The sequence below is a fragment of the Microtus oregoni genome, unplaced genomic scaffold (assembly GCF_018167655.1).
Source record: "Microtus oregoni isolate MIOR12 unplaced genomic scaffold, Mior012 000110F_ref0000174, whole genome shotgun sequence".
Taxonomy (NCBI): domain Eukaryota; kingdom Metazoa; phylum Chordata; class Mammalia; order Rodentia; family Cricetidae; genus Microtus; species Microtus oregoni.
Window position 1 is genome coordinate 124,137 of NW_024544728.1, and position 26,692 is coordinate 150,828.

General features: G+C 40.3%; 1 protein-coding gene and 1 pseudogene across 1 annotated transcript; both read right to left on the reverse strand.

Annotated features, from left to right (window-relative positions):
• Positions 1-3,946: 3,946 nt before the first annotated feature.
• On the reverse strand, positions 3,947-8,724 carry LOC121443643 (annotated as a pseudogene).
• Positions 8,725-14,121: 5,397 nt separating this feature from the next.
• Positions 14,122-26,601, reverse strand: LOC121443650 (interferon-inducible GTPase 1-like). The gene is made up of 2 exons (XM_041645470.1): positions 26,519-26,601; positions 14,122-20,125 (listed from the first exon to the last, which is right to left on the reverse strand). Exon 2 carries the CDS (start codon positions 20,102-20,104, stop codon positions 18,845-18,847), a length of 1,260 nt encoding a protein of 419 aa, XP_041501404.1. The 5' UTR covers positions 20,105-20,125; positions 26,519-26,601; the 3' UTR covers positions 14,122-18,844.
• Between the last annotated feature and the right edge of the window lie 91 nt (positions 26,602-26,692).

The following is a 26,692-nucleotide window of genomic DNA, read 5'->3' on the forward strand; positions in this document are numbered from 1 at the left end:
CAAGAAAAGCATGCAGTCTGATCGAGAAGAGCAAGCATTCCTTAGCACTCTGTATGTCTGGCGGGAGTCCACGTCTTTTTTCAGTGGCCCTTGATGCACTGTTTATTCTTGTGGTCACTTTCAGGCTTGACTCCTCTTTCCTGCACTCATTTCATCCATATACTCTTGCTTAAAATTGAAAGATATTCTTGCCTTTGGATTTTGTGGATCATTACAATGAAGTAGTCTTACACCAACTCAGAATGAAGTATAATAAAGTGTCCTTTGTTAAGGGTAGAGTTACAGATCAACAGTCCAGCAGCCAAGAACAGAGAGAGAGAGAGAGAGAGAGAGAGAGAGAGAGAGAGAGAGAGAAAGAGAGAGAAAGAGAGAGACAGCCTACACAAGCTTTACATCGGCATTTATAGTACAATAGACCACACCAAAATGGGCTGCTATCTTAAAGGCTATTGTCTGAAGGAGTTCCCACAGTAGACTTTGGGAACGTTGTATATGATTGTATATGAATATTACCTTCACACTTGGTTCCTCCATGTGCCAGTGTTTTCATATGCTTGGAGACTGGATCCAGCTTTTGAAGGTTACACAACCTACTGGATTCCCATAAACAAGCAGTACAAATAGTATAGAGGTAAAAGATGTTGGGTGGCCTCTCCTGTGTTTTTGTGGGCATCCCCAGCATCCAGTCTTCTCTGGATACTGTTATGAGTAAAATCCTCCTGTAGCCATCAACAGTGTAAGTATATCTCCCAGGGTTTCTCTGTACTCTCTGTACTCCAGCACACTGAGAGTCCTACACATTTCAGGGTACCTGATTTTAATTAAGTCATTGGTGCCTCTATTAATGATGTCTGCTGCCGGAGGCATGCCCTGGCAGGTCAGATGTCCTGGAGAGGAGACAAGGAGTAGTCAAGGGATGAATTGAGCCAGGCCAGGGTGGTGGACACAGTCATGTAGCCTGACTGATTAGTAGTCAGAGTGCTTCTTTCATTATACAGAATTCAGTAAACAGGAATAGATACATGTCTTTTCAAAATGTAGATTTTTTCATTTTTGTTGACAGACACATGTTTAACTTTTTCTCTTAAATATCTGAAGTCATAAGTTTAATTATTTTGATAAATTCTGACAGAGTACATTATCTTATATAATCACTTCCCCTCAATTTAAGTCATCATTGATAAACAGAATCCTCTTTTTCAATTATTTCTGCTCATCAACCTCATAATCCCAGATATTTTTATTTTTTTATTATTTCTATATGTCTTTTATATGATGAATCTTGATCCCAGTAATTTTCCATTCCTTTGCATCTGTTCTCCATCCCTGGACACCACCCCCAAATGAAAAAACATGTAAGAGAAAAAATAGACATAAGCCAACAAAATTTTTCTTAAAAGGAAAAAATTAAAAATCTTGTCATGGAAGCTATAATGTGACACAGTGAGTCATACAGTAAACCCCGTTCTTCATGTATCTTTACTTGCAAGTGTTCATTGCAAAGAATCATTGGTATTGCTACTACACTACATTGGTATTGCTGGGCCTTCACTAGGACTCTTCCTGGGTATCATGTTGTTGTCCTGAATTATGGAGATCCTGCAGCTTTGGGTCTGTGGGTCAGGTTCCTTCATGTGATCTAGCAGATCATGGCTGGGGTTCAAGTTGGGGCAGTCCAAGTCATAACCCTGGTTTTGCGCATGGACAGCTGCAGGGTTGGTCTGCCCACCAGTGCTCTCCTATCCTCACTACCAGGGTGAGCTCTCCATCATTTCCCTGGCTAATTCACATCTTGTAGCCATGTTGGTGGGTTTGGACCAGTTTTTCTGCTTTCATGCTCTGAAGGTCAGCTCTTCCACACCTACACCATCAGGGTCAGCCCTATTGTGTTATCCCTACAAGGTACAGGTGCTACTCTCCTGAGTGCTGCAGCTGGTGAGGAGTACGGACTGCTCTCCTGCTCTTATGACCCTAGAGCCAGCTCCTCCACCTATCTCAGGGGTTGATTGGCCTGGAGTACGAGATGGGCACCTCACCTCTATCCATGCCACCACGTGTCAGATGAGTAATGGAAACTGCTCTCCCTTGCTCATAACATCGGGGGCGGATTACCTCTCCTCCAGATAACATAAATTTACAGGTGTAAGATGGAATCTTCGAGTTGTTTTGATTTACATTTCTCTGATGACTAAGGATGTTGAACATTTCCTCAAGTGTCTTTTAGCCATTTTAAATTCCTCTGTTGAGAGTTCTTGTTTAGGACTGTACTCCATTTTTTTTTTATTGGATTATGTGATCTTTGGATGTCAGTGTGGCGATTTCTCAAAAAATTATGAAACAACCTTCCTCAAGACCCAATAATACCACTTTTGGATATATACCCAAAGGATGCTTAGTTGTGCCAAAAGGACATGTGATCATCCATGTTCATAGTAGCTTTGTTTGTCATAGTCAGAACCTGGAAACAACCAAAATGTCTCTTGATCGAAGAATGGACTAGATAAATGTGGTACATTTACACAATGGAGTAACCACAACGTTCAAAAGCCTATGGATATAAGGTAAGGAAATCCCTAAATCTTTACTGGTTCTGGTAAAGAATTAGAGAGCTTCTTTAGTATTTTATCAAACATTCTGACTAAATAAGATTTTTAGAATTTCTGTTATTATGAATACTTTTATGGTTATTGCTTCCCTCTCTCTTGCAGTCCTTATTCAAACATGTATCTCTTACATTTTTCTTTAATTTTATTGTATGAATATTTGTCTTGCATGTGTATCTATTAACCACACGTGTTCCTGGTCCAATGGTTGTCAGGAGAGGATATCAGATCCCCTGGAACAGGAGTTATAGGCTACTTTGTGCTACTATGTGGGTTCCATTATGTGGGGACAAAACCTCTGTCCTCTGCAAGAGCAGCCAGCATTCTTAACCTCTGAGCCATCTCTGCACTTCACCTTTTACCCGGTTTCTGGAGTGCTAGGGATTTAACCTGAGGTCACATGAATGTGCATATTATACCACTGAGTTACCACCCCACACTTTCCTCCTTACTTTTAAAGAAAATCTTTTTGTGCGAGTGCATTTGCATGTGTGATTACCATGACATGGCATGTATGCAGAGCTCACTGGATTTTGGTTTTTACCTCCATTTGCTTGTGTTAGGGTCTCTTTTTAACAGCTGCATGTGGCAGGTTAGTTGGCCCCACAGCTTCCAGGATTCTCTGCCTCCTGTCTCTCCACAGGAGTGTATGGATTTCAGGTGGATAGATGGCTTTATGTGGGCTCTGTGGGTCTAAACTGAGGTCTTCAAACTTGTAAGGCAAGTGAGCCATCTCTCCAGCCCAGTTATGGCTTTTCCTGTGGTATTACTATGAAGAGAGGACATAAGTGTGAAACTCAGGGTTATAGAGGAGTCGCAGCAGCAGCTGGGGGCAGCTAGACCCCTCCACCCACAGTAAGAAAGCAGAGAGCAATGCATGAGTGCACGTGTTCTATGTTAGCTTCCCTTTCCATATACACAGTCAGGGATCAGCAGCTAGGGAATGGGGCCACCCACAGTGGGCAGCGCTTCTCACCTCAATTAATGTAAGCAAATAGTTTCCCAAATACAAGTCCAGAGGTTCATCTCCCATGTGATTCTAGAGTCTGTCGATAAAACCACCCACCACAATGTTAAACCTAAAGTGGATGTTGATTTATATGAAATGAATTTGTATAAAAGTGCAATGACTCAATCTGAGGGTTTATTTAAAGTGAGTAGATAGTTTTAGCACTAGATTATTTTCACATATCTGATCCCCTTGCTACAGCTAATGCGGATATATGATCACTAAGTATGGATAAAGCTTCCATGGTCTGAATTACCCAGTATGTTGTTTTGCAATATCAGTGTCCAATTTTTCTGTCATTGATTCTGATTTTTGACAGCTACAAGATTTCAGCCTAATCAGAAACCAATTTATTTTTTTACACAAATCTCTCTGAGAAGAGCATTACCATCACCTTTCATCATATCAAGGAAATAAAATTTCAGGAAATACAATTCTTTAACATAAACATTCTTAGGAAATACAGCCCTTTTAGCCAAATGAAACTCTTCATAAAGTCTTGAAAGTCTTTCTTGTATTGTTTCTTCTCTTGTGGTTTCATACACATGAGGAGATTTCACCTTTGCCTTGAGCTGATCCACCGACACTTGCCAGTCCTAGGCCAAACCCTGCAAGGATGCATCATCCACTCCAAACTTAGCTCGATAGTAGTTCATGCTGTACCTAAGATTCTCCACATCATTGTCCATTAAGATGGTCCGTGAAGGATTCATAATGAGTCAGCCAAATGCAAAGGCTTGGATCCAAATGAACTGCTCAAGGAACTCCTGCTTCCTTTCAATGGCCACATGTGTAATACTTGGCAAGGAGAGCATAAAATTGTGTCGTTTGTGTACAGGGAGATCATTCACCACCTTGTCCATCAGGATTTGGAAATCATAGTCAGATAAGATTTTACTAGAGATCAAGAAGATGGGTGGTTTCTCAATGTTATTCTCCTGAAAGGTCCTCACACAACTGCTGCGGATCTGCTGCAGGACCTTTTCTCTGTCAAATGTTCGTGGTTTGAATTCCTTCTCATTTTTTAAGTCAGAGTCCACCTTGGTTCTCACGAAGTAGAAATCCTTCTTCATCATGCTGATTGCTTTGGCGAGGTCTATATCATTTTTCTTAAAGCGTGTGGCAGAAAGAATGATGAAGAAATCATACTCGTTGAATTTCATTTTCTTCAGATAATCTTTGGGTGGGAAATTTGTGGTTCCAATCCCAGGCAGGTCCCAAAAAACCACATTGGGAATCTTGGGGTGTGTGTAGGGATGCCTCTCCATGGTTGTTTCCACCACACCAATTTCAGCTGCACCTTCCTCTTCATGCCCAATCCCCCTCAGGACATTGATGAAGCTGGACTTCCCTGCTCCAGACTCTCCGGTCACAGCAACATTGAGTGGGGTTCTATCAATTTCTTTTAATGCATTAGTGATCAAAGAGTTTGCCTCCTGTATGTTTCCTTTGGACAAGTTTAACTCAATTGATGCTAAGATTTCTTGAGGAATGATTTTGTTTTCTACTTTAAACTTCATAAAATATTCGTTAAAGGTGGAGGCCAAATCTTGGTGGTGCTCATCATTAGATGAAGAGAACTGCTGACCCATGACTGTGAGCAACTAATGGCACTGAAGGAAGAAGGAAGAGTCAGGAGGATGTTTATGAAATTTAGGATCTATATTTTATCGAATTTCATGTATATTTCCACATACCATCTTTAACAATTGCAATCCTGAATCTGATCTCCCACTGTGTTCATTTTACACATCTGAGACTTTGTGTCCTTTGACCAACATCATCCTATTTCCCTCTCCCACAGCTTTGCCCATCACCCTGCCCTCCACCTTTCTGAGTTTGGCTTTCCTATGACAAGTCGCAGCTCAAAATATTATGATTAACTCTTGATAAGATAAAGTTTCTACTAAGAGACAATGGAGGTTCTAGTTTAGCTAACAAAAACTCAGACCTGAGCACAGTCACTGCTCAGAATGGCATCCACAGATTTGTTTCAGTCTCTTAAGGCCAACAAACAGTTGGAGTTAGAATTCTCTACTTTCTCATTTGAATGCACACAGCCCTTCTGTTCGTCTTCTGGGGTACGATCTGTGCATCTCCAGTTTAAGGAACCTGTGTGTTCTGTTTTCTGTCCCCATCAGAGCTCTGACTGTTGTATTGGGAGACAAAACCTCACTTATAACAGTTCCTAGGGCCAGTTCAGTCAAATTGGTGTGATTAAGCTTAGGACCCTATGAAAAAGCAATCAGTTCACATCCTTTGAAGTTTGACAGGGCAACAAATACCATTTCCATCTAAAAGTTGTTTATTTATAGCATCATGTTTCACAATATTAAAAAAAGTAAAGCATCACTGAAGAAGTAGGAGATAAATATTTAAAAGGTTATGCATATGCTTATATATATTTTTAGAAATGATGAAGGAAAGGAGTTTTAATTGGTTTTGTTTTAATGCAGAGTACGGCAGAAGATTTTTAAAAAAAGGATATGGGTATGATTGAGTCAGCTATAGTTAAAGGCTATTAAAATTCCTAAAGGTAAACCTCACTAAACTGATACAAATCTAAAATTAATCTTATTTATATGAACAAGGTTCTCTTAAGATACTGATTTTGTTTTGGTAAAATTTATAAAAGTAGACTTTAATTAAAATAACATTCATCAGAATCATAAGGTAAAGGTTGTGATAAGTCACAAAACATTGTGCCCAATAGCAGTTCATGGCTAGTACATAATACATTTTTTATACACATTTATGGGATTAGATGTTTCAATACCTAAACTGGTATGTACATTTTTTTTTGTATAAATTTCTAAACTTTATGTTTCCTTAAGGCGGTAACTGTTCCTGTTTCCTGCTGAAGGCCTGACTGCTGGCAGGGCCAGGCCCTCAGCCCCAGCACCGCTAGCACCAGAGCAGAGATGGTCCACAAAGCCACAGAGCCAGACACTCTTCCCCACACTCAGAAAAATGATGACTCTACAGGGTGGTGGGGTTCTGCTCAGCTCCTGGCCTGCTGGCTAGGCAAGTTCTACTGAAAAGCCAGGGTCCCCTCTGAGTTTTGTTACTGTCTCTCAAGCTGGACAGACATCCAGGTTCAACTCTGTCACCCTCACTAAACCTAATGGAGGCAGTCAAGGGTGGGGGTGCTAGAGCGGGGGATGGAAGGAGTGTCAGATTTAAGCTATTGTGATGGTGACTGAAATGAAGTATTTGGTAATAAAGTTGGTCACTCACAAAAGCTGATTGGACCCGAATGAAAATGAAAGTAGTTGAATCTATCAGGGTAATCATGATCCTGGATCCTCTGCATTTAGTCTGGGGGAAAGTTCCTAAGACAAAAGTTGCTTGGATCTATTACAAAAGCCTCCAATCCTTTTGGTCCCCATGTCTTGGTCTACACATGCACACTCTAAAACTGTCTCAGGCCAGCTAAATGACTGAGCAGGCAAGGGTACTTGTTTCTATGACAGATGATCTGAGTTGTAATCCCAAGACTCACATAGCAGACAGAATTGTCTTCTACATTTTGTCTTTTGACCTCCACAAGCATACTCTAGCATGTGAGCACCTATCCCTGGTTTATGAGGGCACAGAGAACGAATACATAAATGTTTTAAAAAACAAATATAATGCATTATATAAAATTCTCAAGAACTACCGAAAATAAACAAGAAAAAGAAAATAAACAAGAAAAATTTGCATTAAATGTCTTGCGCAGAGCATGACCTCAACAAAAGATGGTTCTATGAAATATTAATCAGTACTAAAGGATACATTTCTTCACTAATGCCCCAACTTCACAATCAAAACCAAGAAGTTAAAGAGGATTCCCTCATTAAAAATGTCCCTCAGCATCTACTGCTGCTGTTTTTCTAAATGGGAAGACGTCTTTCTAAATATTTTGACTATACCAGAGATTAGTGATGCTCTCGGCCTTGCACAGACAAACGTTTTGTTGTTTTTGCTCATTTCCCATTTTTTGCATTGAGTAGTATTTTAATGCACAGTCTCCTAACTGGTCAAACCTGGTGAGAATATGTAGTGGTTGAGTGTTCATTCTTAGATAAAACAGTGACATCTTTATCAATCTCCCACCCTCACCAAGTTCAGAAAACATCACAGAAGAGCCAGCGGCTGGAGCCGGGAGAGTGACATAAAATAATGTCTTCTAAATATGACATGGCCTCTGGGGTTACCTACAGGAGACACACATAAGATTTATCTTGTTCTCATTTCAGTATGAATGAGATCAGGGGCACATGAAGCCTTATCCTTACGTTAGGATTAGAGACTGGTAGGAGGAGAGAGAGAGTCATTTTTCTTCAGATATAGACCACTAGAAAGTAGCACATGATCAAGTAAATAATCTTACAACAGAACAAGGAAATGATCCTGATTAAAATCAGTCGAGTATTAAAAAAAAAATAAGACAAAAAAACATAGGGACAACAATGGAAAGAGGAAGAGTCCCAGAGAGAATAAGAATGGGGAAAGAGAGAAGAATAGTGGGTGAAGATGATAAAAATGCTCCAGAGATGCATGAATTTGTTGTACAGCAAATACAAACATTTTTCAAACGAAAACTATCCTAGAATTGTTCCCCAGCAAGTAAGCAGAAGCATCTTACAGAGGGCATCCTTCACCCAAGTCTAGCTTCCACTGTTGTGTAAAACAAATATGCTGAACTGGGTAGAAAGGGACAGAAAAGAATACTGGGCAATAACAAGATTGACACCACAATTTTCATATATTCTCTAGTTATAATTCACAACACATATATACGGAAATGCTCATTTTCATCTAACAAACAAAAAAACCCAAATCTAAAGCAAATGGGTAAATTTTAAATAACTTGGTTATTTGCTTTAGGTCTATCTAAACGTGAATAATTACCTAAGAACATCTTTAAGTCAGTCCTGCCTGCCTCCAATTAAAGACCCCTAGCTTCCAAACTGAGAATCCCAGCTCTGAGGATTCCTCTCTAAATGTCTTGTTACTCACAGGCTCCCTAGGAAGAGACAGAGGAGGGTGAGAAGTCAGATCTGAATGCCTAGTTACCAGAATATTCTGTGTCCAGGGGATGCTCTCACTGCTCAGGACAAGAATAGCCCTCAGCTGTGCTGGAGTGTTTGCAGCAGAAACAAGAAAGTTGGGTAGCTCCTTTGTCTTGACTTTTGTCCAACCTTCAGAGTGTGCTAGCCAATCACATAGGAGAGTGGGTCCAGTTTTTTTTATGAATTGCCTGCATTTTTAAGAATAGGAATGTCAAACTAAACTAGCTTTTATTTTTTTCTCATGGATTCCACAATTGAAGGAAGCAGGAATATCTGTAATAACAAAGGTGCATTATAGCCTAAGGTTTAGCCAGTGTGAGGAGCTCCAGGCACAGAACACTGACAAGGTTAGAAGTTCTTCCATGACCCATTAGAGTTTATTTTCTCTTGAACCTGTGAATCTCCTTGTTTTTGTACCAAACTGACAAAGTCATAGTCATCTGAGAGGAGGGAACCTCCAAAAAAGAAAATTTCCTTCCTAAGAGTGAGCTGCAGGCATCCTGTACAACATTGTATAAATTAGTGATCGATGTGGGAGGGAGTAGCCCCTTATGCATGGTGCCTGCCTTGGGATGGTGGTCTTGGGGTCTAAAAGGAAGCAGGTGGAACAAGACATGGGGAGCAACCAGTAAGGAGTATCCATGGTCTCTACATCAACAACTGTTTCCAATTTCCCTGCCCTGTTTGTGTTCAAGTCCTGGCTTCCTTTGATGGCAAACAGAGATATGGAAGTGTAAGCCAAATAAACCCTTTCCTCTCCAGCTGATTTTTTGGTCATTGTGTTTCATCACAGAAATAGAAACCTCAAAATAACATGGTAACAGTATCATGGGCTACAGTGAGAGATCTGCCATGTTGTTTTGAGAAAGACTGTGAAAAGACCGAGGTACTTTGGTCTAGAAATCCATTATGAGTTCAAAACTTGATTTCATTTTCTTTGGTAGCTTGGAAGATAAGAATGTTGATAATAAAGCAAATAGTGGATGCCTAACATGTGAAGTTCCAGAGGGAGTTTGTGATTCACTTCAAGACCAAAGATGAGATCTGAGTATGATGAGCTGGGACTGAAGCATTAGGTGTAATTAACAAGAACAGAGACAGTGAAGTCAGTCTTTGCTTTACTGGGACAATAGATGCTGGTCAACTGGAGCTAAGAAATTAGCAGCGATTAAGAAGAGGCCAACATCACTTAAGCAAAGACACTTAGGAGAGGTGGTTCCTCAGAGTCGGTGCATAGGAACTGTGTTCCAGAGCCCATCAAGGTTTCATATCTTACTAGCAGCCTAACCTGGTAACGTCTAAGAGTCTCTCAGGTGGTTTGAAGGCATGAAGGGGTCATGGAGAGCAGCTGTGGTTTGGCACTGTGAGAGGCCCAGATAGGCCCTTGGAGAAGAGGCAGCCTCAGTATTAGTGGAAGCCCCAGGATAGAAGGGCTCATGGAGAGAAGTGGAAGCTTGGTTGTCTCCAAGAAGAGAGTCCCAGAGTGGCTATTGGTGGCAGCCTCATGGTATCAAGGTACCCCATCAGGTTTGGAGATGCTAGTACCAAGGACAGCAACAGCCTTTGGGTGAAACCAGCTGATGTCAGTGCTGCATAGGGTGAAGCCTGAGAAGGGACCTAATCTCTTTGGAGCAGAACAGTACATCGTGCGTGGATTCTAGACATTGGATATTGAGTTACTGTATGGACATGAAAAATTTTAAGGAACTTTTTATTTGCTTAATAGCTAATTAGGACACTGTGTTTAAATGCAAGACATCGAGGGCTTTTTAGCTAGGGCACTATCTCAACACAAAGTGCTCCTGCATCCTGGCAGCAGGCCACCTGTTAACTCCTAGCTCTGTGGTCCATCAGGGAGCAGAAATTCGGGTAGGGCTTGGGGAGGGCTGCCCTGCTAGACATAACCGGTCCTTGCTAGACATAGCCACTATGAGGAGGGAGCTCTTTAGAGATAATACACACCTGCTCTATCTTAAGAGAAACATGAACCTTGCTTGTAGTTTTTACCTATATAATGTCAACCCCAAATGATTAAGGGTGGGGCTCTACTCTGTACTGCACTGTGACCAGCAGAGGAGGAGACCTCAGCCCGCCTGAATAGAACTCAGAATAAAACTTGCTTTTTTATTCTGGACTTGACTGGATCCTGGTGGTCTCTCTGAGGGTTGCGACTTGGACACAACATTTAATGCACTCTCCAGGAACTGTGGAGACCTCTGTCGGAACCCCAAGGTCTAGAGGTTTGTACTAATACCAGTAAGGTATATTTGTATGTGCTGACTGTCTGATATATATGTTCCTCTAAGCTCTTCAGCAGAGAGAAGAAAAGGCTCTCCTGGGGAGAGCAACTCTCAGAGAGAAAGAGACAGAGAGCAGAACAAGTGTTTTCCAGGCCCTCACTGGGACTGTGATCCTGGAGGGGTTGAGGAAAGTCTCAATCGTGTGGAGGTTGTAGCCTGTGAGACTGGCTGCTGCAAGCCTCGAGATAGCTGAAGTCAGGTTTCAGTCGACTCTGGCAGGGAGCGATCAGGAAAATCTTTCTGGAAGTCCGGTTCCCAGTCAGGAGTGGTTTTGGGTTTCTACCCTCGCCAAGAGCAGAGGAAGTATCTTGTTCTTTGTCCCAGTATATTGTCAAGGTGTGGACTTGTTTCTTGTTTGCTTTGATCAGAGTCTGTGTCTTTGTTGCTCTGTTCATTCTAAGCCGTTCCACCTTTCCCTCTACTACGATGGAAAAAAAAAAAAAACGTTTCCACCCATCTGGGTCTAACTCTTGCTCACTGGCAGGTCCTTAAGGATACAGCCAACAACAACAGAGTGTCGGTCCAGAATAGCTAATGGGTCTCCTTCTGCTCAGTCGACTGGCCCTTGCTCAATGTTGGATGGCCAGCAGGGGGAAACCTTAGACCTGGAGACTATGGATAGAGTGGCATGGATGGTCTACTGCACCATGCAGGACATCCTGATCAGATCCTTACATTGAGGTGATTTTTGCAGAAACACTGCCCCCTGACACATCAGCCCAGAGGGCCAAGCTAAAAGCTCTAGTAAAGGCCTTGGACTTGGGAAAGGACAAAAGAATTAACATTTACGCAGATAGCAGCTAAGGTTTTGCTACCTATATATCCATGGAGAGAGGCTTGCTTGCGGCAGAAGGACAGACTATTAAATATAAACAGGAAATCCTAAGCCGGTTGCAGGCCCTATGGCTCCCCCCAAAGTTGGCTGTGCTGCATTGTCTGTGCCATCAAAAGGAAACGACTTGGCCACCCGAGGAAACAATCTGGCAGTCAGGACAGCTAAGGAAGTGGCACTAAGTAAAGCATTCCACACCCTATCAGCCCAGACACACCTGGGGCCATGCCCTCTTCCCCACAACCTTTTGTTACAAGCAAGAGGAAACTGCCTGGGGCATGTGTCTTTATTGCCAATGTTCATTGCAAAGAGTCATCGGTCTGGCTCAAGGTCTCTGGTTTCTACTACACTCCTGATGCTGGGTAATGGGGACACTCTCCCTTGGTCCTAACATCAGGAGTGGGTTACCTCACCTCCAAACAACCCAGATTTTAACAATCTAGAAGTATATGATTGCCTGTTCTCAGTCTGGCAGCTCTGTGACTTCAAGGATGCTAGACAGAGAGAAAATCTATGAACCAGTCTGGGCAAAGTTCTTAGCAGTATATTGTTAACTCTTGATTGTCAGAGCGCCCAAGAAAAATTTTAGCCAATGTTGTTGTATTTATTATTGAATTTCTGTCTTAATACAATGTTTGTATTATATATCTCTTTAGCAGTATTTTTTATATCTAATCCTGGCATTCTTTTTCTCCTTGGTCATATGATATCCTAGTTGCCTTACATGTGTTAACTTTTCTATGAAAATGAGGTCCTGATAACTCATTCTCTTATTATCTTTCTGCACCATTCTTTGTCCATCAATATAAGTCCCTGTGGAGGGCAGAAGTAACTTCAACTAATCTCCTTTTGTTGCTGTATATGTCATGTAATGGCCTGAGCCTATAGTGGGAAGAGACTTGCAATCTGATCTGCAACCAGTTCCCCTAGCCCATGGAATCTTGTTGACTTTTTAAAGTTTACTTTGTTCTGATTTTCTTGTTTCTAAGTACAGTGCAGATGTTCAAGTATATCTCGTGACTTATAAAGAGATCTCCAGCTTCTTTATGTACACCATAACCTCCAAGGTGTAAGGAAGACCTTCAAGTAGATAAGGATATTTCCCTAAATGTGGGATGGGTAGTATGCTTAGGACTTTTCTGGAGAGGCTTAGAAGCAGTACTCCTGGGAGAAGTCATAACTGATTCAAAAGAAATTTCCCATCAATCCAATATCCCCAAATTATACAAATATTAAAAGTTCCCCAAGCATACAACACACAGAGATCCAAACCAAAAGTGGTGCTGTGGCCATCATGTGGCTCAACATTTCTGGATCTTCGTCAAGCAGATGTGCTGGCTTTATGACCTTTGCCATTCCCTTCAGATATGGCTTCACCAGTCTGCCAGTGAGACCTCTGTGAATTAGAGAGCCCAGGGCAACCAGGGATTGGTGACCACAGAAATAAACAATGCATATAGCAGGAAAAATGGGATCACTGACTATTCCCATGGCCCAGGTCTCCTGAAAAGCTTTGTGTCAAAGGTTTAGTGACTGGGGGTTATGATAAGACTTTAAGGGTTCTTATGAAAGCACTGAATGGTACTGGGAAGGGACATTTCCATATTTGGCATTTAACAGTGTCCCTAGTCTCTGCACAAGAAATGCTCCTGCCATCTCACCTCCCAGTTGTGAGAATCACTAATGCTTCCAGGATTTGTTCAGTGTCTCAGGCGGCCACAATCACTCAGAAGCATTGCGGCAAGTACTTGCAGGCCTTCATATGATTTCACTCTTATTACTGGATATTTCATGTCTCTTGGTGCATTGATGCCCTCTCTTAAACGTCTTTTCTGTTACTTTGTATTGATATGATTCCACAAGCCATACTACACTTTTAGTCAATATCCCAGTATCCAAATGGCTAAACTTACCTGTAAGTCAGTGGGCACTTCCTACCACACTATTTGGCTTTTTTCTTTCTACTAAAACCCTGTTCTTTGAAACATGGGCTTGCTTTCAGATTTATCTGGTTATGCATTTGCTATATAGCTCAGAGGGGCCCCAGATTTAATATCCTCCTGTCTCTGCATTCCAAGTGCTGGGATTAGAGGTGTAAGGTCCCACACCCAACTAGATTTTCTTTTTCTGATCTGTGTGAATTTTGTGCATATCTGACCATTAGAAATGTGTTATTACTCTTAGCTTTTCAGATTGCCTTTCATTTATTTAGGGTATATACAGTTTTATAAAATAGTATGTACCATTATGATACTTTCACACATGAATACAATATACTTTGATTGTATTACACTTCTACACTATCCTTTCTTATCTGTCTTCCTCTCTCCACCTGCTCCAATCCTCTCCCCTCAAAGTCTGCTTTTTTTTTTTTTTGGTCTATTCTCTCCGGATTGTACATGAGAGAAAATGTAGCGCTTGCTTCTCTGAGTCTGTTTATTTTACTTAACTTGATAATCTTCAATTCCATTTGTTTGATATGCAAATGACATGATGTGTTTTTTATGAATAAGTAATATATACACTGTTTTGAATATCATGACTTCTTTATTAATTAGTTTGTTGATAACTACTTGAACTAGTAAGACCACCGAACAGAGATCTGGGTGTAGTGGTGCACAGCTTTAATTCCAGCACTTGGGAGACAGAGGTAAATTAAAGAGGACTCTAGACCAATGTTTTACCCAATTGATTTCTGATGATGAACTTATCAACAAAGGGAAACCCCAGAAGATATGAGTGTGGTGTTTGAAATGACATTTGACCCTCATAGATTTGTATTAAGGAGTACTAGATTTCTGATTGTTGGAACTGTTTGGGAGATATTGGGAAGTGTGTCTCATTGGAGGAGGTGTGTCATTGAAGGTGGGCTTTGAGAACATACTATCCCAAATACATTGGGAAAGTTAGCTTTATTGGGATTGCCCATGTAGGTAATTAATTTTCACCATCATGTCAGCCTCAATTGTGTGTCTCATCACCCATCTCCTGGATGTGCTACCCCTCCTCCCCAGCTCAACTGTCGTTCTGTTAGTTCTTGTTCAGGTTCCAATGTAATTGTGTGGCTTTTCCTGGTGTGATGGTTAAGTTCAATTACCCACTTGCTGAGGCCTAGAACCAGCTAGAAGATCAGCCTCTGAGCATTTTATGTGAGATTTCTGGACTCTGGTAATTGAGGTGGAAAGAACCACAATAAACATGGGTGGTGCCCTTCCCTTGGATGGAATTCTGGACTGTATAAATTGAGCACGAATATTCACTATTCTCTGCTTCTTTCCTCCTTATGCAATGTGACCAGCTGCCTCAAAGATTCCCACAAAGGCCATGTCATTGAACTGTAGACCAAAAAGACCTCTTCCTCTAACATTCCTTTTGATAGGGCATGTTAATAAAACAACAGGATGAGTAACAGAGAAAAAAATTGACATCAAGCAGTGGGCCTGTTACTGTCCTAACTATGATAAAAAAAAATTCTCTTGGTCTTGCACATTACGCTTTGATATGATATCGTATTCCATTTGCTAAAAATACTGTCTACAGATTTTTCAGATTCATCTTTATTTATGTGTATGTACGTGTGTATGGGAGAGTGTATGCTGTGTGTGCGGCCGCCACAAGAATCCAGAAAAAGGTACTGGATCCTTGGAACTGGAGTTACAGATGGTTGTACAGTGTCTACTGTGGGTGCTCAGAAATGAGCACTGACTCTATAAAGGAGCAGTGAGTGCTTTAGACCATCAATCCATCTTTCCAGCCCATTCTTAGGCCTCTTGCATCACGATTTATTAGAAATATTGTTTGTAATTTTATTTTCATGTAATAGCTTTTGGTTTTGTGTCAAAGCAATGACAGTCTAAGAATGAATTTGTAATTATTTCTTATTCTTTAATTTGGTAAATTTTTTATATGATTTTTATTCGTCTGTAAATATAGTTTGGTGCTGTTCACAAGTAACATTGAATGGGCCTGAAATTTTTTTAGTATTGGGTTAAAACATTAAAAAAGTTAAATGTGTGTATGTTTGTGTGTATGTGTAAGTATGTGCATTCTGTGGTACATGTGTGGAGGTTAGATGACAACCATCAGGAGTCAATTCTCTCTTTCTACCCTGTGGGTCCTGGGAGTTGATCTCAGGTTATAAGACTTAGTGGTATTTAGTGGTAGGCATCTTTACCCATAGATTCATCTTACTGGCTCTAGTAGGTTTAAATTATGAATCTGACAAAAATTGACATATAGGATCCAGTAAGATGACTCATGTGTTCAGTGTACAGAGCAGTTTCAGACAAGATCTTTATACATTAATCTTAATGTGTGTTAAATTACCAGGTAATATATAGATAAAAGAGAAATATTAACAGAAAATGTACTCTATTCTGTACTCATTTATAAGGAAAAATATTCATAGCATGAGTCAAGAAAGCTTTCTTGAATTCAGAAAAATCTCATTTCTAGTTGATCTAGGCATAAATTCAAGACAATCTAAATTCTATACTGAAGTCTCTACTACATTGATTGTGAATGTAAAGAATAAAAGGGAAACCAGATCAAAATACATCAAGTTCAAGATTTAGAGTTCTTTAATCGTCCAGGTTAGTTTATATCACGTGAAATAGAAGATATGTATATAGCAACTTCATTTACTCTACTCAATCCATTATTCTATCTTTATATAAGTCTTTTATATATAGGTTGAATAAGACTGATAGAAAGGCCTACTGGCTGTGGTCCAGCTAGTTCAACAATAGCTGTCTACTAATGGAAGTTCTAAGAATCCATTTGGATGTCTCAGCTGGTTTTCTGTATACACTGGAATTCTGAAGAAGTAGGCTCTAATGCCAGAGAAGGGATAGACTTGCCAGTGAGAGCAAGAAGGTGAATAGAAGAAATTTACTTTCTTTATGTCCTTTATATTGGCTGGCAACAGAAGGTGTAGTCCAGATTAAACACGTACCTTCCAACTTCAAGAGATCTAGGTTAAAAGTGGATCTTCACACTTCAAATGATTTAGTTAATTAAAAAAATCCATCACTAATGTACCCAGCCCCTTGAGTTTTTGTTAATTCCTGACATAGTCAACTTTTCAACCAAGAGTATCCACCACTGATGCTCATCGTCCTACAAATAAAGCCATTTTAATGAAGGGAAACAAAAAGTCAGCATGACCCCAGGTTAGCAGACACTATATCTCTTATGTGGTAAGTGAATAACGACACTTGAACATTCTCAGTGATATTTCTGACAACTCATCCCACAAACCTCACACCCTAGACCAGTTAGAACACAATTCAGAAACCAGAGAGCATAAGTGTCTGTAAATACCACTGTCTTTCAGGAAAAAATCTAATGCTAGCATTTCTGTGTCTGTACAGGAAGCGAACGTCCAGCAGCAGTGACTCCGGTTCACTGTAAACTGTAAAAACCCTATCTTGAAACCCACGATCACCCAGAATATCAGAGAAACATGGAGTGAATGTTGTTCCCCTTAGAAGGGGCGAGGAGAGGAAACTGAGCCTGTAAATTCTATTTGTAGCCCAATGCTTTACCCAGGCTTCATTGGTCCTGAAACTCCCAAAATCTTTACCATCACTTAGAGGTTCAATAGAGCCTCACTATCTGCAGAAACAGAGTTGAAAGGTTTCACTCAATAAGAACAGCCTGACATTTCCTCAAACTTGCTTTGATAACCAAGGATTATCAAAACAATAGCAAAGTCTACTGTTGTCAGAATGCTTATAGATTGGGTATAGGCTAGGGTTGAGCTTCAAGACTCCAAGAATAAACAATGTTAGCATATCAACTTATAAATGTTTTGCAAAATAGATGAAATTTGTGTTGTTGTGGAATGTTCATCACAGATGACCATTCAGACATGTGTTTAAGCTAAAAAAATGTCTTTTTTAGCTGGCTGGTGACTACACTGTGTGTTTGCTATCTCAGTGCAGTCCCAAGCTTTTCTCAGAGTTTTTAAGCACAAACCCACATCTGGGTTGACATACTTAGTTAACAAGAACAATTAGCCAACAGTGGAACCATAGAAGCAGAAGAGCAAGGTTTGTACATTTAATGACTTTCCTAGCATTGTGGATTTTGGTAAAGCAGGCATTTGTTTTGGTTTTGTTATGAAGTTTGTTGTGTTGCCTATGTGCTACGTTGTGTGGTCTGAATGGTACTTCCATCATGTTGTCAGCTGTGCTAAGGTCTGTGAGCCTGTTAAAATGTTAAAATACATGCTAAAATGGAGAACTTTAAAGACTTGGTGAATCAAATATAAGTTATAGGAATGTTGGTTGTAATTATTAAAAAGTTTAGTATAAATCTAGCTGTGAGCTATGACACTCAAATACGAAATGGATTTCAGGTGCTTATGATAGCCTTCTGTGGGCTCTGTGGGTCTGAATTCAGGTCTTCAGACTTGTAAGGCAAGTGAGCCATCTCTCCAGCCCAGTTATGGCTTTTCCTGTGGTATTACTATGAAGAGAGGACATAAGTGTGAAACTCAAGGTTATAGAGGAGTCGCAGCAGCAGCTGGGGGCAGCTAGTCCCCCTCCACCCACAGTAAGAAAGCAGAGAGCAATGTATGAGTGCACGTGTTCTATGTTAGCCTCCCTTTCCATATACACAGTCAGGGATCAGCAGCTAGGGAATGGGGCCACCCACAATGGGCAGCACTTCCTATCTCAATTAACATAAGCAAAATAGTTTCCCAAATACAAGTCCAGAGGTTCATCTCCCATGTGATTCTATAATCTGTCGATAAAACCACCCACCACAATGTTAAACCTAAAAATTGGTGTTGATTTATATGACATAAATTCAGATAAAAGGGCAATTCATATATCTTAGCGTTTATTTAAAGTGAGTAGATGTTTTTAGATTTAAGCATATTTGATCCCCTTGCTACAGCTAATGTGGATATATGATCAGTAAGTGTGAATAAAGCTTAGAAGGCCTGAATAACCAACCCATTATGTTGTTTTGCAATATTAGTGTTTTTTTTTTCTGTCATTGATTCTGATTTTTGACAGCTACAAGATTTTAGCCTAATCAGAAACCAAGTTATGTTTTACACATATCTCTCTAAGGAGAACATTAGCATCATCTGTCACCATGTCAAGGAAACAAAATTTCAGGTAAAACAATTCTTTAACATAAACATTCTTAGTAAATAGGTGCCCGTTAGTCAAACAGAACTCCTCATGAAGTCTTGAAAGCCTTTCTTGTATGGTTGTTTCTTCCTTTGTAGTTTCAAACACATGAGGAGATTTCATCTTTGCCTTGAGCTGATCCACCAACACTCGCCATTCCTGAGCCAAACCCTCCAAGGATGCATCATCCACTCCAAAGACAGTTCGATAATAGTTCATACTTTTCCTAAGATTCTCCACATCATTGCCCATTAAGAGGGTCAGTGAAGGGATCATATTGAGTACGCCAGTTGCAAAGGCTTCGAGGTAAATCCTCTGCTTCAGGAACTGCCGCTTCCTTTCAATGGCCGCATCTGTAATATTAGGCAATGAGAGCATAAAATTGTGTCGTTTGTGTACAGGGAGAGCATTCATAATCCTGTCCATCAAAATTTGGAAATCATAGTCAGATAAGATTTTACTAGAGATCAAGAAGATGGGTGGTACTTCAACTTTATTCTCCTCAAAGGTCCTCACACAGCTGCTGCGGATCTGCTCCAGGACCTTTTCTCTGTCAAAGGTTCGTGGTTTGAATTCCTTCTCATTTTTTAAGTCAGAGTCCACCTTGGTTCTCACGAAGTAGAAATCCTTCTTCATCATGCTGATTGCTTTGGCGAGGTCTATATCATTTTTCTTAAAGCGTGTGGCAGAAATAATGATGAAGAAATCATACTCGTTGAATTTCATTTTCTCCAGATAATCTTTGGGTGGGAAATTTGTGGTTCCAATCCCAGGCAGGTCCCAAAAAACCACATTGGGAATCTTGGGGTGTGTGTAGGGATGTCTCTCCATGGTTGTTTCCACCACACCAGTTTTAGCTGCACCTTTTTCTTCATGCCCAATTCCCCTCAGGACATTGATGAAGCTGGACTTCCCTGATCCAGACTCTCCTGTCACAGCAACATTGAGTGGGGTGCTATCAATTTCTTTTAATGCATTAGTGATTGAAGAATTTGCCCCCTGCATGTTTCCTTGCGACAGGCTTAACTCAATTGAAGCTATGGTTTCCTGAGAGATGATTTTGCTTCCTACCTTGAACTTCTTAAAATATTCTTTAAAGCTGGAGGCCAAATCTTGGTGGCGCTCATCATTAGATGAAGAGAACAGTTGGCCCATGACTGTGAGCAACTAATGGCACTGAAGGAAAGAAGGGTCAGGAGGATGTTTATGAAATTTAAGATCTACATTTATCAAATTTCATGTATATTTCCACATACCATCTTTAACAATTGCAATCCTGCATCTGATCTCCCACTGTGTTCATTTTACACATCTGAGACTTTGTGTCCTTTGACCAACATCATCCTATTTCCCTCTCCCACAGCTTTGCCCATCACCCTGCCTTCCACCTCTATGTGTTTGGCTTCTCTAGAGTTCACCAATAAGTGACACAGTAGGGCCATTCTTTCTGCAGGATCTGAAACCATCACATGAGACTTTAATGTTTTAGTCTCCATTGTGTCTTTGCAGATCCATCTTAATATTCAGTCTGCTCTGTGCCTCTGTCCCATGTAGACTTCATGACCAGAGGCCCTTCACATTACAGATTCCAGTACAAATCAGCTGTATTTGGTCATGGCCTCCATGTTGGGTTGCATGACTGACTGTACCTGCGTCTTTCATTCTTTATCATCTGTGCTACTTGGCCTTTGTGAACTGTTCAGTACTCATGGTATTTTCAAGAAAAATATTTTCTTCTTATTCCTCTACTTAGATCTGCTAATGGCCCCTCACACTTTCAAGCCTCTGGTTTCACACAGTCCCTTATTTATCTGCTCGGCATGTCTAACTTTCTAAATTTGCTCTTTAAGTGAAGTCTTTTTATTTGAACATTTATTCATGAACCCTTCCTGATCCATAAATCTAACACTTTTCCAATAAAGAGTTGGATTGAAGGCCAATGGACAAGCTTCTTTATAAGGTGAAATGGGACCAAACTTTGCAAAATATAATGCATATTTATATGGGGTGTAGTGCTTGCCAGTCCAGTCACCATGCCATACAGATATGTCCTAGGATCAATTTCTTTTTTTCTTTCTTTTTTTTTTTTTTGGATTTTTCAAGACAGGGTTTCTCCATAGCTTTTTTTTTGGTTCCTGTCCTGGAACTAGCTCTTGTAGACCAGGCTGGCCTCTAACTCACAGAGATCCACCTGCCTCTGCCTCCCAAGTGCTGGGATTAAAGGCGTGCGCCACCACCGCCCGGCACCAATTTCTTTTGAAGAGACTTAGCCTCCCTGAATAATTGAATCAACAGCCAAGCCAGAAAAATTCTGTTAGGGACATCACCCATCCCAATGGTTGCTTGGTACACGTAGATAGTACAAGCAGGGCACCTGCTGCATTAAAAATGAACACGGACAACATGTGCAGAAGACAGGAAGCTGAGTTGATATAGACGATAGCAACTCCTGGAACCTGAATTTGCCAATCTGTATTGGTGCTTGGGTTATATTCATAGGCTTAACTTCATAGATGGCCCAGTGGGAAAGAGAGAACTGGCAGGTACTAAGTCAGTTACTGTAGGAACAACAGGTGTAGATGGACATGTATAACTCAGTTCTACAGCATTCAGACTTCATGGCAGATTTTCATGCATCATTCCATAGCCCATAGAGTCCTGGAAACCAGGAAGCAGAGGCCATAAGCAAAGAGGGCTAACAACCTTCATGTTCCACTAGACTCTCTCTATTCCTTGGATTCATGTTAAATCTGGACACAAGAAGCTATCATGAGATGGAAAACAAGTAAAGCTACTGGCCTTCCCATAAAAATATTTGGGTACTCTGAATGCTGTAAAGCCATGTGAGATTAGCCTCCATGTGTGGATGCTCAGATAGGACAAGAACATGTGCCAATCTGTTATTGACTAAGCAAAGCAGGTACCTTCATGGACAGATTTCTTCCTGCATTCAGTTCCTTCAAAATATCATTTTCTTTATTGTCAGCTAAAATATTATTGTGGAAGCTGGGAATTCTGAGAGGCATTTATGTCCATCAATTTAATATTAAGCATGCTTAGGGAATGTAATTCTAAAAAGAGCTTGCTTAAAAGCTGGCCTATGCCTATATGAACATCTATGGACCCCATGAAGAAAACTGCTATGCTTCCTTTGCTAGGCAGTGAGTTAAAGCATCACTTTGGAAATAGCTCAATGCCTGCCTTGCCTAACTTATGTAATAAGTATTTATCCATTGTCTTATATTTTGCTTCTTTATTTTGGCTTAAGCTCACGACAAGGTGGATTAAATGCAATGAATTTCTATTGTTGGTTAAACTGAAGAAGCCTTTCTCAGCAAGTATCTCAGACAGAGATAAAGCCCGGAAGGGAGACATCTCAGGAGCCCAGTATTCTGCTCTTGATTAGCCTGATGGTCCTGAGAAATATTTGTGGCCTTTCTGAATCGTCAGATGTTTTTCCACTCCAGCCAGTGTTGTAGGGCCCTTGAACCAACTCCTCAAAAAAGGTCTTAGAAGATTGGAAGAAACACTGGGTGTAATTTGTAGCTATCTAAATTGCTAACCAGGGGCACCTCAGCTTGTAAAGCAACCCCATTTTGGTTGGTGATCGTTACAGAAATTATAGTGGTTTGGTTTCCATGACTAAAACCACTTTTATCCCTAGATTCTTGCCCTCAACCCATAGATAGAGTTCTTGACTACAAGCATGCACTGTAGGCTTCTCATCAATCATGTGGCACAGACCCATAAGAAAGGATTCCCTCTTCTGCCACATGGGCGTGATCTCAGAGCCTGTGTCATGCTGTTCTCTGCCTGTCTGTCTATGGCATTCACAACCCTTTTAACAAATCTCTTACTCAAACAACAATCTTCCCCAGTGTGCTTCTAGAATACCAGACCTGGGATCTTTCCTAATGGTACGGAGATGGAGATGGAGTTTCTCATCCTATAGAGCTACGTAAAGGCATCTCAGGGGGAAAGGTTGGGATCTGTGTTTGTTTTACTGATTAGCTGATTTGTGTTTTCCATGTTCCAAAAACTTCCAGATGTGTGATTTTACAACTTAGTTTTGTAAGCAGCCAAGTCAAAATTTCAGGTAAGTAAAGAAAATAGTTTTCATGTTTTCAAGTTTTCCACCTTCACCAACATTCTGTTTAGTCATCCTGTTTAAGGAACTACATACTGAGACAGAAGTTTTCTAATTTGCTTCAACAGAAAATTAAAACTTTTAAAGAACAGATTTAAGATTGAAGCTCACTTAGAGATACTGAAAAGGTAATCAGAGCATAAGACTTAAAAAAATAACCTGCAGGATACATTTCACAAATATTCCTTGGCTGTGTTAAAATGTATTTGATATAGATTTTATGTATGTATATATTGTGTTATATCTACATCCAGGATTATGCTCATATACTGCTTCCATGGCACCAAATGACCTTGTAGAGGGGATTAAGCTAAATTGAAATTATTAGACGAGACTAAATCCTTTTTAGTGCACATAAATAAATCTTTGCAAATAACTTAGATTTGCTGGTGAAAGGCAATTTTACCTTCAGAATTATTAACGTGTGTTCTTCCTGAGCTTCTGGCTAATTGGGTTAATACTTGTCTGTTGAATATTACAATGACCTTTGCTTTCCTAAGACACATTGTGGCTGGAACTATCATAGTTAACTCTCGACAAGATAAAGTTTCTACTAAGAGACAACAGAGGCCCTAGCATAACAAACGAAAACTCAGACCTGAGCACAGTCACTGCTCAGAATGGCATCCACAGATTTGTTTTAGTGGATTAACGCCAATAAATGGTTTGAGTTAGGATTCCACTGCTTTCTAATTTAAAAGCACACAACCATTCTGTTTTGTTTTCCTGGGGTGCGAGCTGTGTAGCCTCTAGTTAAAGAAATCTCTGTGTTCTGTTCTCTATCAACTATAGTTAAAAGTTATTAAAATTCCTAAGGCCAAAGCTCACTACACTGATACAAATCTAAAATTCATCTTGTTTATATCAATAAGTTTCTCTTAAGATACTGATTTTTCTTTGGGTAACATTTACAAAAGTAGACTTTAACCAAAATAATATTCATCAGAACCATAAGATAAAGGTTGTGATAAGTCACAAAACATTGTGTCCAATAGCAGTTCATGGCTAGTACATAATACATTTTTTATACACATTTATGGGATTAGATGTTTTAATACCTAAATTGGTATGCACATTTTTTGTATAAATTTCTAAACTTTATGTTTCCTTAAGGCGGTAACTGTTCCTGTTTCCTGCTGATGTCCTGACTGCTGGCAGGGCCAGGCCCTCAGCCCCAGCACCGCTAGCAACACAGCAGAGCATGGTCCACAACAGCCACAGAGCCAGACCCTCTTCCCCACACTCAGAAAAGTGATGACTCTACAGGGTGCTGGGGTGCCACTCAGCTCCTGGCCTCCTGGCTAGGCAAGTCCTACTATAAAGCCAGGGTCCCCTCTGAGTTTTGTTACTGTCTCTCAAGCTGGACAGACATCCAGGTTCAACTCTGTCAGCCTCACTAAACCTAATGGAGGCAGTGAGTGGTGGGGTGGTGGAGCAGGGCATGGAAGAGGTGTCAGATTTAAGCTATTGTGATGGTGACTGAAATGAAGTATTTCGTAATAAATTTGGCCACTCACAAAAGCTTACTGAATCTGGATGAAAATGAAAGTAGTTGGATCTATCAGGGCAACCATGAGCCTGAATCCTTTGCATTTAGCCTGGGGGAAAGTTACTAAGACTAAAGTTGCTGGGGATCTTTTTATAAAAGCCTCCCATCCTTTTGGTTCCCATGTCTTAGTCTACTTATGCACACTCTAAGGCTGTCTTGGGCCAGCAAGACTGAGCAGGCAAGGGTACATGTCCCTAAATCAGATGATGTGAGTTCTAATCCTAAGACTCACATAGCAGACAGAACTGATTTCCACACCTTGTCTTTTGACCTCCACAAGCATACTCTAGCATGTGAGCACCTAGCTCTGGTGTATGAGGACACAGAGAATGAATACATAAATGTTATAAAAAACAAATAAAATGCATTGTATAAAATTCTCAAAGAAGTACCGAACAAGAAAAAGAAAATAAACAAGAAAAAATGGTCTTAAATGTCTTACACAGAGTATGACCACAACAAACTACAGTGACATGAAATATTAATCAGTACAAAAGGATGCCTTTCTTCACTAGTGCCCCAACTTCATGATAAAACCCACCAAGTTAAAGAGGATTCCCTCATTAAAAATGGCCCCCAGTATCAAGTGCTGCTGTTTTGATAATTGGGCCAATTTCCTTCTAAATATTTTGGACTATACCAGAGATTACTGATGCTCTCAGCCTTGCTGAGACAAAGATTTTGTGGCTGTTTTTATTCCCCATTTGTATTTTTGTCTGGTTTTTAAACTTTTATTTATTTCTTTTCAGTGGGTAGTGTTTTGATGCTACCCAGTGGGTAGACTCATAACTGGTCAAAGTGGTGAGAGTAAGTGATGGTTGAGTGCTCATTCTTAAATAAAATAGTGAAATTTTTTATCAATCCTCCACCCTAACCAGGTTTAGAGAACACCACAGAAAACAGAGAATGGGGCAGGGGGAGTGGCGTGAAATAATTTCTTCTGACTACGACATGGCACTTGCAGGTGTAAACTCCTGGCATCTGGGGTTACCTGCAGGAGACTTACATAAGATTTAGCTTGTTCACATTTCAGCAGGAACAAGATCAGAGGCACATGATGCCTTATTCTTAGCTTAGGATTACAAGTTGGTGTGGGGGAGAAAGAGTCATTTTTCTATAGAGATATGACAACTTGAAAGTTGAGCATGATCAAGTAAATAATCCCACACCAGAACAAGCAAGTGATCCTGGTTAAAATCAATGGTGTATTAAAAAAATGTGAAGAAGACAAAACATAGGGGCATCCATGGGAAGAGGAAGGATCCCAGAGAGAATAAGAATGGGAAAAGACAGAGAAATAGTGGGTGAAGATGATCAAAATACTACAAAGATGCATTAATTTGTCATACAGCAAATAAAAATATTTTTAAAACAAAAACAAACCCTAAAATTGTTCCCCAGCAAAGTTACAGCAGAAGCATCCTACAGAGGGCATCTTTTACCCGAATCTAGTTTCCATTGGGGTTTAAAATAAATATCCTGAACTGGGTAGAATGGGACAAGAAACGAATACTGGGAAATAACAAGACTGAGATACAACAATACAACAATTTTCATATATTCTATAGTTATAATTCACAACACATATATACTGAAACGCTCATTTTCCTCTAACAAACAAACAAAACCCAAATCTAAAACAACTGGGTAAATTTTAAATAATAACCTTGTTATTTGCTTTAGGTCTATCTAAACTTGAATAATTACCTAAGAACATCTTTAAGTCATTCCTGTCTGCCTCCAATCAAAGACCCCTAGCTTCCAAACTGAGGTTCCTAACTCTGAAGATTTCTCTCTAAATGTCTTATTATTCACAGGCTTTCTAGGAAAGAGACAGAGGAGGGTGAGAAGTCAGATCTGAATGCCTAGTTACCAGAAAATCCTGTGTCCAGGGGATGCTCTCACTGCTCAGGAAAGGAATAGCCCTCAGCTGTGCTGGAGGTTCCTCACTGGAACTCCCTCTGCTTCCTCAGCAGAAACCAGGAAGATGGGTAGCTCTTTTGTCTTGACTTTTGTCCCACCTTCAGAGTGTGCTAGCCAATCACAT

Coding starts and splice junctions, on each gene's coding strand:
- LOC121443650 (XM_041645470.1), bottom strand. CDS start 20,104: ATGGGCCAACTGTTCTCTTCATCTAATGATGAGCGCCACCAAGATTTG.